The 15936-nt window shown below is 42.1% G+C and overlaps 1 protein-coding gene across 9 annotated transcripts in view; it reads left to right on the forward strand.

Moving 5' to 3' along the window:
- The window catches only part of ADCYAP1R1 (ADCYAP receptor type I), a 184759-nt gene that overhangs the window by 41208 nt on the left and 127615 nt on the right, over positions 1 to 15936 (forward strand). For all 9 annotated transcript variants that reach the window (XM_064162372.1, XM_064162374.1, XM_064162373.1 and 6 more), the window contains exon 2: positions 7530 to 7697. In XM_064162372.1, the coding sequence (XP_064018442.1) occupies positions 7647 to 7697 (51 nt within the window). In that variant the 5' untranslated portion in view covers positions 7530 to 7646. The remainder of the gene's footprint in view (positions 1 to 7529; positions 7698 to 15936) is intronic.

Here is a 15936-nt window from a genome sequence, read left to right on the forward strand (position 1 = left end):
ACAACCCCATGCAGAGATACAGGCTGGGGTCGGAGTGGCTGAGAGCAGCCAGACAGAGAGGGATCTGGGGGTGCTGATTGATACCCACCTGAACATGAGCCAGCAGTGTGCCCAGGTGGCCAAGAGAGCCAGTGGCATCCTGGCCTGCATCAGGAATGGTGTGGCCAGCAGGAGCAGGGAGGTCATTCTGCCCCTGTACTCTGCACTGGTTAGACCACACCTTGAGTGCTGTGGTCAGTTCTGGGCCCCCCAGTTTAGGAGGGACATTGAGATGCTTGAGTGTGTCCAGAGAAGGGGAACGAGGCTGGGGAGAGGCCTTGAGCACAGCCCTACGAGGAGAGGCTGAGGGAGCTGGGATTGGTTAGCCTGGAGAAGAGGAGGCTCAGGGGAGACCTCATTGCTGTCTACAATTACCTGAGGGGAGGTTGTGGCCAGGAGGAGGTTGCTCTCTTCTCTCAGGTGGCCAGCACCAGAACAAGAGGACACAGCCTCAAGCTATGCCAGGGGAGATTTAGGCTGGAGGTGAGGAGAAAGTTCTTCCCTGAGAGAGTCATTGGACACTGGAATGGGCTGCCCGGGGAGGTGGTGGAGTCGCCGTCCCTGGAGCTGTTCAAGGCAGGACTGGACGTGGCACTTGGTGCCATGGTCTGGCCTTGAGCTCTGTGGTAAAGGGTTGGACTTGATGATCTGTGAGGTCTCTTCCAACCCTGATGATACTGTGATACTGTGACTTCCCTGATCTTAATGATGGCAGCTGATACAGATAAGGCAGCCTGAAGCACTAGTAATTTACTAATGAAATTGCAGGATTTGGCTACCAGTAATATCAGAAGACAGTATAAGCCAAGCTTCTCTTCCCAAGTCCTATATTCATATATATTCCCAGGACTGAATGAAAATGCTTTGTAAATATTGCCTATATTTTTTTGGGGGATAGGTCTATTTTTTTCTGTAATAAAACATAACTGATAGTAGCTGTTTGTGAGATAAGGAGCCTTGGTAATAGCTGGAGCCTGCACCTGTGTCTCTCATACACGTTAGGAGCTCCTAAAGAATATCCACAGGTTCTGCTGCAAATCCAGGGCACAAGTTCACAGAACTGGCAGTTGTTATTACCTAATAAACACTTGAGTCTCTGTGGAGGATATGAAGACCTCAGCCCAGTTTTTGATACAGGTTTCCATGACTACCTTGAAGGCAAAAATGAAGTCAGTTCTCTTACTTTCACTGCAAAATATGAAAAGAAAACAATGAAATGAAAGCAATGAGGCCAGAGCCTTATCCAGCCTGCCCTTAAACACCTCCAGATGTTTAAAGGCAGGCTGGATGAGGCTGTGGGCAGCCTGATCTAGGGTAGGGTGTCACTGGTCATGGCAGGGGGGTTGGAACTAGATGATCCTCGTGGTCCCTTCCAACCCTGACTGATTCCATGATTCTATGAAATGTTTTGCAGGTGTCCTTGTTGTCTCTTTAGTAGTTTATTTGAAACTAAGATAACACAGCAAACCTCCACTCTCCAATTTTCAAACCAAGTGAATGGCAAGTTAAAGTAAAACTGGGTCTTCAGATTCTGGTGACCATATTTGAAAGATCATCACTTTTCTACAGGGCATCTGTCCACCCATTTAGTTAGATGTCTCCACCCTCTTATTGTCTTTAAGTCATAGAATCATAGAATCATAGAATTAACCAGGTTGGAAGAGAGCTCCAAGCTCATCCAGCACCCAGCCCTGGCCAGTCAACCAGACCATGGCACTAAGTGCCCCAGCCAGGCTTGGCTTCAACACCTCCAGGCACAGCAACTCCACCACCTCCCTGGGCAGCCCATTCCAATGCCAATCACTCTCTCTGACAACAACTTCCTCCTAACATCCAGCCTAGACTTCCCCTGACACAACTTGAGATTGTGTACTCTTGTTCTGCTGATGGTTGTCTGGGAGAAAAGACCAACCCCACCTGGCTGCAGCCTCCCTTCAGGTAGTTGCAGACAGCAATGAGCTCTGCCCTGAGCCTCCTCTTCTGCAGGCTGCACACCCCCAGCTCCCTCAGCCTCTCCTCATAGGGTTTGTGTTCCAGGCCCCTCACCAGCTTCATTTCCCTTCTCTGAACACCTTCCAGCACCTCAACAACTCTCTTGAATTGAGGGGCCCAGAACTGGACACAGCACTCAAGGGGTGGTCTGACCAGTGCTGAGTACATGGGAAACATAACCTCCCCTGTCCTGCTGCCCACACTGTTCCTGATGCAGGCCAGGATGCCATTGACTCTCTTGGCCACCTGGGCACACTGCTGCCTCATCTTCAGACTACTATCCACCAGCACCCCCAGGTCCCTTTCCTCCTGGCTGCTTTCCAGCCACTCATTCCCCAGCCTGTAGTGCTGCTTGGGGTTGTTGTGGCCAAAGTGCAGAACCCTGCACTTGACCTTGTTCAATCTCATCTCATTGGCCTCTGCCCACCCATCCAGCCTGGCCAGGTCCATCTGCAGGGTTCTTCCACCTTCCAACAGATCAAGAGCTGCTTCTAGATTGGTGTCATCTGAAATTACTGATATTTCTAATACACTAGAGTAGGAGAAACCAAGGACAGAATTCAGTCTCCTCACCACTCTCAGACTTTTCTGGAGTGGCCTGAACACCAGAGTGCAAACAACCAAGGAATAATTTCAAATCCAATGCTGCTAATGCATCTGTCTGGTTTTCTGCTGCTCCTGTTAATAGAGTGACTTTCTTTTTCCAACTCCTCACTGTTGAATGTCACCACGGATGTTTGCTGTCCTCTTCAGCTGAGATCTTATCAGTCCCTCATTATTTGATAAACCATCAGAAATACAGTTAAGTAATTAAATTCAGTGCCAGAGCAGAGCGAGAGTGACTGATTGAGTGAGGATGGAAGAAAGCAGATCAGTTTAGTGGGAATATTATGCATCATTGTGCTCCATTTGGTCAGGGTCTGGATAGAGAAGACAAAAATTTAGAGAGAGGTTATTTTTCCTTGTTTTATTTTTTAATTGAAGGGCTGTCTCCTCTCTAAATGCTGATGCCTTGGCACAATATGTTACAGTCAGCATAAAAACCCTACAAAAAGCAGAGAAGAGAGGATGTGGACTTCTGTCTCACCTCTACTTATCTCTCCCTGTTTTATCTCCAAGGGGAGGCTAAACTCCTAATTGCCTTTGGAAATCAAAGCTTAGCAACTCCGTGCAGAATTCAGTCATCATTATGGAGCAAAACTGGAGGTCAGGAAATTCAGACTGGACATGAGGAGGAAGTTCAGCATGAGAGTGGTGAGAGGCTGGACTGGGTTGCCCAGGGAGGTGGTTGAGGCCCCATGGCTGGAGGTGTTTGAGGCCAGGCTGGCTGAGGCTGTGTGCAGCCTGCTCTAGGGTAGGGTGTCCCTGGGCATGGCAGGGGGGTTGGGACTGGCTGCTCCTTGTGGTCCTTTCCAACCCTGACTGATTCTATGATTCTACAGAGATCATTTGTATTTACCTTCCTTATTCCTTTATTTATGTTGTGTCTTCAGTCTGTTTTCTATTCTGTCTTTTCTCCTCTGTTGTATTTCCTCACCTTCCACCTGAAATTTAAAAGGTTTTCTGATACATCCTTGCTTCATCTTTTGTCTGATTGCTTGTACCCTGTATCCCTGATTTGTTAGTGTCCATGATCTCTTCATTTTCTTCTCTCAAGCATTTCCTTGTGTGTTTAAATGTTCCTCTAGTTGCAAAGATCTATGTTGGCTGTGTTCATTCCCATGGAGGTGATAAATGGTGGCATGCAGAAAAATTAGCACCAGAAGAGAATTTAAAAGAGGCTTTGACATTTGAAGGCTTCATTTACACTTGGAAATAAAAGAGATGAGAGATAATTCTCTGGCTGTGACCACTAATGCTCCTCTCCTAGTTGGCTCATCCACCATTTGCATCAAAATTGTTCATCAATGCACTGGAGGAACCTCCTGGGCTGTTGCTGGCTGAGGAGATCCTCCAGCAAATATCTTGGTAGATAAAATTCCCCATGAGAACCAGGGCCTGCTGCCAGCTGCCTGTAGAAGGCCTCCTCAATTTCCTCATCCTCATGAGATGGCCTGCAATAAACACCCACAACAGCATCACCCATATTATTGTGTCCCTTACTTCACATCCTGCCTGTAGAAAGCCTCCTCAATTTCATCATCCACATCAGATGGCCTGCAATAAGCATTCACAACAGCATCACCCATGCTAGCCTGTCCCTTAATTCACATCCTGCCTGTAGAAGGCCTCCTCAATTTCCTCATCCTCATCAGATGGCCTACAATAAACACCCACAACAGCATCACCCATGCTAGCCTGTCCCTTAATTCACACCCACAAGCTCTCAACTGTCCCTTCATCCACCCCCAGACAGAACTCAAGACATTCTAGTTGCTCCAACACATAAAGAGCAACTCCACCACCTTGCCATCAAAGAATCCCAGAAACATCACAGTATCACAGTATCACAGTATCATTAGGGTTGGAAGAGACCTCACAGATCATCAAGTCCAACCCTTTACCACAGATCCAGGGTGCCAAAGTCTCTCAGGATCATCAAGTCATAGAATCATAGAATCATAGAATCATAGAATCAATCAGTCCAACCTAGAACCTTACTCTACAAGATTCACCTTAAACCATATCCCCAAGCACCACATCCAAATCATCCTTGATGACTCCATCATCTCCCTGGGCAGCTTATTCCAGTCCCTGACCACTCTCTTCATGAAAAACTTTTCCCTAATGTCCAATCTAAACCTATCAAATCTCAGCTTGAGGCCATTCCCTCTTGTTCTGCCTCCAATTACCTGTAAAAAGAGCCCAGCAGCAGCCTCTCCACAAAGACCCTTCAGGTAGCTGACCTGTCTCTCCTAAAAAGGTCATACCCCTCCATGACCATACTCCAGCCCTGTGAGCTGTCTCACCACGTCCCTGCATAGCCCCCAGGTCATACTCTTGACCACAGGTGGATTTCTAACTCCTGCTGTTTATTGCCCATGTTGTGTGCAGTGGGGCACAGTATCAGTCTCACAGTCACACAGTCTCACAGTCACACAGTATCACAGTCTCACAGTATCACAGTATTATTAGGATTGGAAGAGACCTCACAGATCATCAAGTCCAACCCTTTACCACAGAGCTCAAGGCCAGACCATGGCACCAAGTGCCACGTCCAGTCCTGCCTTGAACAGCTCCAGGGACGGCGACTCCACCACCTCCCCGGGCAGCCCATTCCAGTGTCCAATGACTCTCTCAGGGAAGAACTTTCTCCTCACCTCCAGCCTAAATTTCCCCTGGCACAGCTTGAGGCTGTGTCCTCTTGTTCTGGTGCTGGCCACCTGAGAGAAGAGAGCAACCTCCTCCTGGCCACAACCACCCCTCAGGCAGTTGTAGACAGCAATAAGGTCTCCCCTGAGCCTCCTCTTCTCCAGGCTAACCAATCCCAGCTCCCTCAGCCTCTCCTCGTAGGGCTGTGCTCAAGGCCTCTCCCCAGCCTCGTCGCCCTTCTCTGGACACACTCAAGCATCTCAATGTCCCTCCTAAACTGCACCTCAGGGAGCGAGCTGAGCACACCCATTCTACCCTGGTGGGGTGGGAGACTGTGTGAGACTTTGTGCTGCTATGTCCTGAGCATGCTGCAGGGCAATGGGCTGAAGGCCCTTACCAGCCCCCCCCAGCCCTCCAACCCTGGCGTGTCGTCCCTCAGCTTGTCACACGAAGTTCTGATGATATCATTATCAAGTGCGCAGTGCCGTGGGTGCCCTGACCGCCTGCCTGCCAATCTCCTTGCCAGAGACCAAGCAGTAGAAATCATAAATATGCAAGACACCATCATCTGTAGAAGTCAATCCTGTCTTACATCACAGATGAGTCCTTAGCCTGACAGTAAAACTCCTTCCTCTGCTCTGTTGCTGAGTTCTCCAAGAGCTGTCAGGTTATTAACAACTCTGCTCACGGGTGTTGCAATCTGGGCAAGGGAGCTCCGGGAGTAAATTATCCTGTCATACAGTCTCCTCAAGGGCCCCCAGACACTTGTGCTTCTGAGACACTAGTGGAAATCATGGAGGTCATATCATAACTTCAGAAATGAAGCAGACAGTTGGATTCTTTTTCTGGTTCAAAATAATCCGTTTTGCCTTTTCCTTTGGGTACCATTCAGGTCTTTGCAGTTAGAGAGCCTGTGTCAGTACTTTCTATGATACAAGTTGCCACTCATAGAGGCATGTCCTTTGGCTGCAAATTAACTATCCAAGACCATCTATGAGAGTGGCAATCCAGACAAGTTTGGTTGACCTCTAATATGTACAACTCACTCTTTAGGTGCCTTTTGTTTTCATTCTGTCCAATTCTTTTTTGTTCTCTTTCTGGTTTCTGTATTTTCACAGTCAGAGAACCTGTGTCAGTAGTTTCTATGATACAAGTTGCCAATCATAGAGGCACATCCTTTGGCTGTAAATTAACTATCCAAGACCATCTATGAGAGTGGCAATCCAGACAAGTTTGGTTGACCTCTATTATGCACAACTCACTCTTTAGGTGCCTTTTGTTTTGTTTTTTTCATTCTGTCCAATTCTTTTTTGTTCTCTTTCTGGTTTCTGTACTTTCAATCCATAGTGCAGTTAGAAAACCTGTGTCAGTAGTTTCTGTGATGCAACTTGCCAATCATACAGACACATCCTTTGTCTGTAAATTAACTATCCAAGACCATCTATGATAGTGGCAATCCAGACAAGTTTGGTTGACCTCTAATATGTACAACTCACACTTTAGGTGCTTTTTTTCTTTCATTCTGTCCAATTTTTTTTTTGTTCTCTTTCTGGTTTCTGTACTTTCACAGTCAGAGAACCTGTGTCAGTAGTTCCTATGATACAACTTGCCAATCATACAAACACATCCTTTGTCTGTAAATTAACTGTCCAAGACCATCTATGATAGTGGCAATCCAGACAAGTTTGGTTGACCTCTAATATGTACAACTCACTCTTTATGTGCCTTTTTTTCTTTCATTCTGTCCAATTTTTTTTTTTTGTTCTCTTTCTGGTTTCTGTACTTTCACAGTCAGAGAGCCTGTGTCAGTAGTTCCTATGATACAAGTTGCCAATCATACAGACACATCCTTTAGCTGCAAATTAACTGTCCAAGACCATCTATGATTGCGGCAATCCAGACAAGTTTGCTTGACCTCTAATATGTACAACTCACACGTTAGGTGCTTTTTTTTTTCTTTCTGTCCAATTCTTTTTTGTTCTCTTTCTGGTTTCTGTATTTTCACAGTCAGAGAACCTGTATCAGTAGTTTCTATGATGCAAGTTGCCAATCATACAGACATGTCCCTTGTCTGTAAATTAACTATCCAAGACCATCTATGATGGTGGCAATCCAGATGAGTTTGGCTGGCCTCTGATATGTGCAACTCACACTTCAGGTGCCTTTTGGCTTTTTCATTCTGTTCATTTGTTTTTTATTCTCTTTCTGTTTTCTGTGTTTTCAATACATTTCCTCTTTCGTTGCAGATATCTGAGCCTTGACTTGAAGATCTTAAGCAAAAGATCTGCAGAGAGTCTGTACTTCAGCCCTGATAATAGTATTAACAAGCAGAACTTCATTAAAGTGCAAGACTAAGAGAGAAGATGGGCATGAACTGGAATATCTGCTTCTTCACTCTCATGCTGCTTCCAATGGTAAGAAAAAAAGGTTTAACTTATATGGTACTGATTTAAATACCTATTCTCAAGGCAAATATGTGCTAAGAGTGAAGGATCTATTGCTGACCCTTAGTCTGGTTTTATGTGTGGCCTTATAGGTTATGATGAGACTTTTCCAACCTCCTTTGTGGATGCAATAGAACTGTGGTCATGGCTCACTCTGTAGAAGAGACCATGATGAAGTCTGTTCATTATTTGCATCTGAGGTTAAAAAATAAAATGGAATAGAAAAAAATAAAATAGAATTAAAAAAAGAATATAATAAAATGGAATAGAAAGAAATAAAATAGAAAGCAATAAAATAGAATAGAAAGATAATGGAATAGAAAGAAATAAAATAGAAAACAATAAAATAGAAGAGAAAGAAATAAAATAGAATGGAAAAAATAAAACAGAAAACAATAAAATAGAATAGAAAGAAATAAAATAGAATGGAAAAATAAAATAGAAAACAATAAAAAAGAATAGAAAAATGGAATGGAAAAAATAAAATAGAAAATGATAGAATAGAAAATAAAATAGAAAGAAACAAAATAGAAAACAATAAAATAGAATTGGAAAAATTAAATAGGAAATGATAAAATAAAATAGAAAATAATAAAATAGAATAGGAAGAAATAAAATAGAATGGAAAAAATAAAATAGAAAATAAAATAGAATGGGAAGAAATAAAATAGAATGGAAAAATAATATAGAAAACAATAAAGTAGAATAGGAAGAAATAAGATGGAATAGAAAAATAAAATAGAAAATGATAAAAGAGACTAGAAAAATAAAACAGAGCAGAAAAAATAAAATAGAAAACAATAAAATAGAATAGAAAATAAAATAGAAAGAAATAAAACAGAAAACAATAAAATAGAATAGGAAAAAAATAAATAGAAAATGATAAAATAAAATAGAAAACAATGCAATAGAATAGAAAGAAAGAAAATAGAATGGAAAAAAAAGAAAACAATAAAAGAGAATAGAAAACATAGAATGGAAAAAATAAAATAGAAAATGATAAAATAGAATAGAAAATAAAATAGAAAGAAACAAAATCGCAAACAATAAAATAGAATAGGAAAAAATAAATAGGAAATGATAAAATAAAATAGAAAACCATAAAATAGAATAGGAAGAAATAAAATAGAATGGAAAAATAATATAGAAAACAATAAAATAGAATGGGAAGAAATAAAATAGAATGGAAAAATAATATAGAAAACAATAAAGTAGAATAGGAAGAAATAAAATAGAATGGAAAAATAAAGTAGAAAATGATAAAAGAGACTAGAAAAATAAAATAGAGCAGAAAAAATAAAATAGAAAACAATAAAATAGAATAGAAAATAAAATAGAAAGAAATAAAGCAGAAAACAATAAAATAGGATAGGAAAAAATTAAATAGAAAATGATAAAATAAAATAGAAAACAATGCAATAGAATAGAAAGAAAGAAAATAGAATGGAAAAAACAGAAAACAATAAAATAGAATAGAAAAAATAGAATGGAAAAAATAAATTATAAAATGATAAAATAGAATAGAAAAATAAAATAGAGTGGAAAAAAAAACCCAGTAAAATAGAATAAAAAGAAATAAATAGAATGAAAAGAAATAAAATAGAATAAAAAAATAGACAATGAGAAAATAGAATAGAAAATAAAATAAAATGGAAAAAATTAAATAGAAAGCATTAAAATAGAATAGAAAAAATAAAGTAGAATGGAAAAAATAAAATAGAAAGCATTAAAATAGAATAGAAAAAATAAAATAGAATGGAAAAAAAATAGAAAATGATAAACTAAAATGGAAAACAATAAAATAGAATAGAAAGAATAAGGAATGGAAAAAAATAAAATAGAAAATGATAAAATAGAATAGAAAAAATAAAATAGAGTGGAAAAATAAGATAGAAAACAATAAAATAGAATAGAAAATAGAATAAAATAAACAAAGTGGGTTTTTTTTAATTAAAAGAAAATAATAAAGTAAAATAAAATAATAATAAGAATTCAAAGTAGTGGAGCTTCTGTTTCAAATCCATTGTGTTTAAGACTGGATTTTTTTCCAGGGGGGGGAGATAAAATTAGAGATTCCCATCAGGCCTCTCCAAACAAGACTGAGATATTTCAGCCTGTACTTTTGTATAGCTCATTTTACAGAGGGACAGCTTTAAGTAACTGTACAACTAGACCTCTACAGATACAGGCACCCAAACTCTTTCACCACTTTTCTGAAGCTCTGGAGCTCTTTGTGAAGCACAGAGGGATTTATTTTCACCATAAATCTTTACTTACTAAGTCGGAGGCTGTGTCATGAATCACTGAGTCTTAACACATCAGGTACTGTAAATGCTCCTGTGTGTTGTCTTCCAATGCATTGTGACTGTGTCTCACGTCACAGGTGGCATAAAAGGTGCTTTTCCACTCTGCAGCTGTGAGGAACAGTATATAACCCCTCAGACAAACTCATTTCCATATCAACTCAGTCCTTTGCTAGACCATTGATCACAATTCTGCTTTTCATAACCATTCCTTGCTCAACATTTGGGATCGATGATCTTAGAGGTCTTTTCCTATCAAAACAATTTTCAGGTTCTATGATCATGTCTGAAGAAGCTTTGCAGGGTGGGATATGATGACCAGTAGCACCAGGACTTGAATCCTCAATCTTCTGCTCATTGATAGCCCTCTAGAACTTTTAAGCCAATGCTATACAATTGCTAAGCATAGAGATATTCTTGTGTTGCTGCCCTTTAATCACCAGCCTTTATAAAGAACTCCTGACATATAATTTGGATTTATTGGATGTTAGGAGGAAGTTGTTGTCAGAAAGAGTGATTGGCATTGGAATGGGCTGCCCAGGGAGGTGGTGGAGTCACTGTGCCTAGAGGAGTTCAAGAAAAGCCTGGATGAGGCACTTAGTGCCATGGTCTGGTTGACTGGATGGGGCTGGGTGCTAGGTTGGAGTGGCTGATCTTGGATGTCTCTTCCAACCTGCTTGATTCTATGATTCCATGAAAAGAACTCTTTGATATAGTAGTGGTGTGAGCAGAGTATTGTTTAGCTGTTTCCACAGAATTTCTTGCTCATTTGTATTGATTGGCTACTGGAATGGGCTGCCCGGGGAGGTGGTGGAGTCGCCGTCCCTGGAGCTGTTCAAGGCAGGATTGAACGTGGCACTTGGTGCCATGGTCTGGCCTTGAGCTCTGTGGTAAAGGGTTGGACCTGATGATCTGTGAGGTCTCTTCCAACCTTGGTGATACTGTGATGCTGTGATACTGTGATTGTGTGACCTGCCTTTTACAAAGCACAGTGGTCAGCATACAGAACTCCTCTTTATTTTGGCAAACTATAATATGATTTTTTTTTCTCTTAGGTCTGATGTAGAGACCATTTTCATTAACTGCATATTTGATATGTAGCATTATTCAACCAAATTCTGTAGAATAAAACTGGTTGTACACTTCTTTTCATCCAAAAAATATTCTTTTTGATATAAATGACCTGACATATAAATATATTCTTAGATAAATATATATATTCATACAAATATATTAATAATATATTATTTGTAATATAAATGACCAGACATTTGCAGATGACACCAAGCCGGGGGCAGATGTGGCTGGGTTGGAGGGCAGAAGGGCTCTGCAGCAGGACCTTGACCACCTGGACAGATGGGCAGTGTCCAAGGGGATGGTGTTCAATAGCTCCAAGTGCAGGGTGCTGCACTTTGGCCACAGCAACCCCATGCAGAGATACAGGCTGGGGTTGGAGTGGCTGAGAGGAGCCAGACAGAGAGGGATCTGGGGGTGCTGATTGATACCTGCCTGAACATGAGGAGAGGCTGAGGGAGCTGGGGGTGTGCAGCCTGCAGAAGAGGATGCTCAGGGCAGACCTTATTGCTGTCTACAACTACCTGAAGGGAGGCTGTAGCCAGATGGGGTTGGTCTCTTCTGCTAGGCAAGCAGCAGCAGAACAAGGGGACACAGCCTCAAGTTGTGCTGGGGGAGGCCTAGGCTGGATGTTAGGAGGAAGTTGTTGTCAGAGAGAGTGATTGGCATTGGAATGGGCTGCCCAGGGAGGTGGTGGAGTCACCATCCCTGGAGGTGTTGAAGCCAATCCTGGCTGGGGCACTTAGTGCCATGATCTGGTTGACTGGATAGGGTTGGATGCTAGGTTGGACTGAATGAGCTTGGAGGTCTCTTCCAACCTGGTTGATTCTATGATTCTATGACAACCACAATATTTCCTCATAGAATCATTTTGGACATTTCAGACCATTAAGTCCAACTGTTAACCCAGCATTACTAGATCACCACTAAACCAAAGCCATCTATGTATCTTGACGAGATGCAATCTACACAAAGTGAGATTGGGAAGTAGACTGGTAGCCGAATTCCTGAGTATTCAAGTAGATTTTTTCCAGACTGGAGCAAAGTTAACTAAATGGTTGTATGAGAGTGATTTGCTATTGGAATGGGCTGCCCAGGGAGGTGGTGGAGTCTCTGTGCCTAGAGGTGTTGAAGCAAAGCCTGGATGAGGCACTTAGTGCCATGGTCTGGTTGATTGGGCAGGGCTGGGTGCTAGGTTGGCCTGGATGAGCTTGGAGGTCTCTTCCAACCTGGTTGATTCTATGATTCTATGATTCTATGAATGGAAGGAAAGGTGAAGGCCCTTTTATTAAGTGTCCTGTTGTGCTAGTTTGAAGCCAGATGGAATATTTTGGTGAGAAGAATTAGATGATAGGTTTCAAAGAGGAAACAATGGTGATGGCTGCTGCACTCAGAGGCTTGCTGAGATGGATAATAACAAGAACATAAATATAGCTAACACAGTTGCTCTCTGGCTCTGGCTGCCTGCACTTTTCTCCCTAACCTGCTATCTAACTAATCCTTCTGCTTCCTAATCCCCCTTGCCGGTTCTCCAAACTCACCTTGCACATAAGCCAAAGTCTGGGACAAGGTAGAGGGGTGGAAAGGAGGTGGAAGGGTGGTTGGGAGCCCCTCCTGGGGACTCTGGTTTCTGGGAGGTCTGTTGTGTTTCTGTATTACCTTTTTACCTTGTCTATTTCTGTCTATAGCTGTATAGACTGTAAGATCTGTTTGTATCTTGTGCTAAGCTGTGAGTACAAAGCTCCATTCTGATTTCCAGCTCGGCTGAGTCTAATCTGGGTGATTTCATAAGGGAGTGGAGCAGGTAACACCCAAACTGTCACACCAGAGATGTTCAAGGTTTCAGTACTTTCCATATTCAGCTTGAGACACCCAAAAGGTGTCTTCTTATTTAGAAGCTGAGCAACTTTTAATTAAGGGAAATAAATACATCTGAACATTTATCTTGAGCTTTCAGATGAATGACCTTCTTGACAAATCTGGAAGGACAGAAAGTTTCCAGTTCCTAGCATTTCAGGACATAACTGTGATCGCTGAGCTGGATAATTAGTGATCAGCTCCAGCTTTTGGAAAGAACAGCTCTGTAATGAAACAATATGAAACAAACCAGAGCTAATGAGAACAAATAGGGTTTCAGATACGCTGCTTCTGCAAAGTTTATCATCTTGGTTATGACTGTAAGACTTTGTTATAGTCTCTTGCAGGAATTCAGGTACTAAAGTTAACTGTTTTACCCATGTGAACTTATGTATTTCATAGAATCATAGGCAGGTTTGGGTTGGAAGAGACCTTAAAAGTTATTTAGTTCTAACCAGATTGTTCAGGGCAAACACACATTTCTTTGCCCAAGCACACACACACACAGAGCCTGGAATAGAGGAGACTCAGGGCAGAGCTCATTGCTGTCTACAACTACCTGAATGGAGGTTGTAGCCAGGTGGGGTTGGGCTCTTCCGCCAGGCAACCAGCAACAGAGCAAGGGGACACAGCCTCAAGCTGTGCCAGGGGAGGTCTAGGCTGGATGTTAGGAGGAAGTTGTTGGCAGAGAGAGTGATTGGCATTGGAATGGGCTGCCCAGGGAGGTGGTGGAGTCACTGTGCCTGGAGGTGTTGAAGCAAAGCCTGGCTGAGGCACTTAGTGCCATGGTCTGGTTGATTGTCCAGGGCTGGGTGCTAGGTTGGCCTGGATGATCTTGGAGGTCTCTTCCAACCTGGCTGATTACGTGATTCTATAATTCTCTGAATTCCAGGTAGCATTCTTGGCTAACAAGAAAATCATATGCTAAAAAATAACGAGGAATGGGCATGTGAAATCAATTCTAATTGTCAGAGATGCGTTAGGTTGCTCATGTATTTAACAGGCTGCTTTCTATTTGCCTTATATCAATCACTTGGGGCTGAAGGCAGGATCTAGAAGCCTTTTGGAGAAATTCTTGGGCTTTTTATTGTTCTCCTCATTTTAAATACTGTCCTAGCTTTAAATGTCTTTATAACTATTTTAGCTGGTTTTGATCCACTTTGGTCAGCCAGCCTGCTTCTTTTCAGCCACTCCTTTGTTTTGTCTGAACATCTCCTTTAATTTGCACATCATCTCTCTCCATTCTACCCAATTTTTTTTTTCTTCTGATTTCCCCTTCACTGCCATTTTGATTGATTTCTCACTCCTCTCATCTAAGATAGCAGTGAGCTTGGGAATTTTTTTTGTTGGAAGCAGTAAGAAAAGTCATCATGAAATTATTGAGGAGATAGGATCCTAAGCCATCGTTCCTTTGTCTGGTTCCAAATGTACTTGAGAAACAATGAAATTCATGACTCACAAAGTTGGCTTAGTGTATGAACTGAATTTTAAATGTAACTGCAATGCAGGTGTTCCAACTATCTATAATAATTCAATCAGATGTAGGGGTTTTTTTTAGCTAATACTTGAAAATTCTTCTGGACACACTTTTAATACTGCTAAGCTTCAATGTTCCAAACATTCTTCATAGTGTTTCATCAGCTGGCAAACATCTCCACTGACTGCCTTAAGAAAAAGAAGAAAGAAAACCAACAGAAAGCACATAAATGAAAAAGAAAGGTGTGGTTGGTGCCTCTTTTATACCATCACCAAAGTGCCATCACTCTATGAGGGTAAGATGGGCAACTATGGATTTGGATGCAGAGACAGCATCTCACAGATCTCAGAATGAAACCTCCATCTGACTATGTATCACAGTATCACAGTATCATCAGGGTTGGAAGAGACCTCACAGATCATCAAGTCCAACCCTTTACCACAGAGCTCAAGGCCAGACCATGGCACCAAGTGCCACGTCCAGTCCTGCCTTGAACAGCTCCAGGGACGGCGACTCCAACACCTCCCCGGGCAGCCCATTCCAGTGATTCCTGAAGAGGTGGAGAGAGAAGCTGGATCTGCTTGCTCAGACCCTGTTTACTGAAGGGGGTGATATTTCTCAGTCTTTTGAGGGTGTGTATAGCCTTCAGAGCAGAGAGCTGTCAGCGTCCTCCATTATTCATCGGTAGCTGTCACTTCCAGTGCCAGGCTAGCTTCAAATAGTTTCATCTACATTTCAAGCTCTGGCATATTTTAAAGATGAGAGGCAGCATATCCAGACATACTATTCTACTGGTTTCTCTCCAACCCTGCTGTGTTTGTTTAGAGCATCCATTTTCTGCTGCAGCCCAAATGTGAGCTTCCTCAGGCACGTATATAGATGTCTGTGTTAGTCCCTGCTCTTTGATCAAACTGCTTCTTCCTTATAGGACTTAATGAGACAGCACTTAATAAGTTTATCTGCCTTGTAATTTGTAATAGCTCATAACCTCATTAAGAAGTCAGGTTCTCTGTAGGATTGTGACTGTCTCTAACATAAGGCAGGGAACTTTCATGTTATGTCTCTAACATAACATGGGAACTTCCCTGCTGCTTATGTAATGCAGATACAAATATGTGTAAATATAGCTAAAGAACTGCTGGGAATGTTCCCCAAAGGAGGAAAAACTCAGGTAGCTAAGACCTTGCTGCTGCTGTGTCTTTTCCTCTTTAATATAAGGAGTTGTGCTGGGGCAGTCAGCAGAATATCACAGTATCACAGTATCATCAGGGTTGGAAGAGACCTCACAGATCATCAGGTCCCACCCTTTACCACAGAGCTCAAGGGTAGACCATGGCACCAAGTGCCACGTCCAACCTTGCCTTGAACTGCCCCAGGGACTCTTAAAAGAGTCAAAGAACGGTTTGGGTTGTAAAAGACCTTTAGAGGTCACCTAGTCCAAGCTTTGCAGTGAGCAGGGATGCCTTCAACTAAAGCAGGCTGCTCTGAGCCCTGTCTA

Source organism: Pogoniulus pusillus, chromosome 23 (assembly GCF_015220805.1).
Source record: "Pogoniulus pusillus isolate bPogPus1 chromosome 23, bPogPus1.pri, whole genome shotgun sequence".
NCBI lineage: Eukaryota > Metazoa > Chordata > Aves > Piciformes > Lybiidae > Pogoniulus > Pogoniulus pusillus.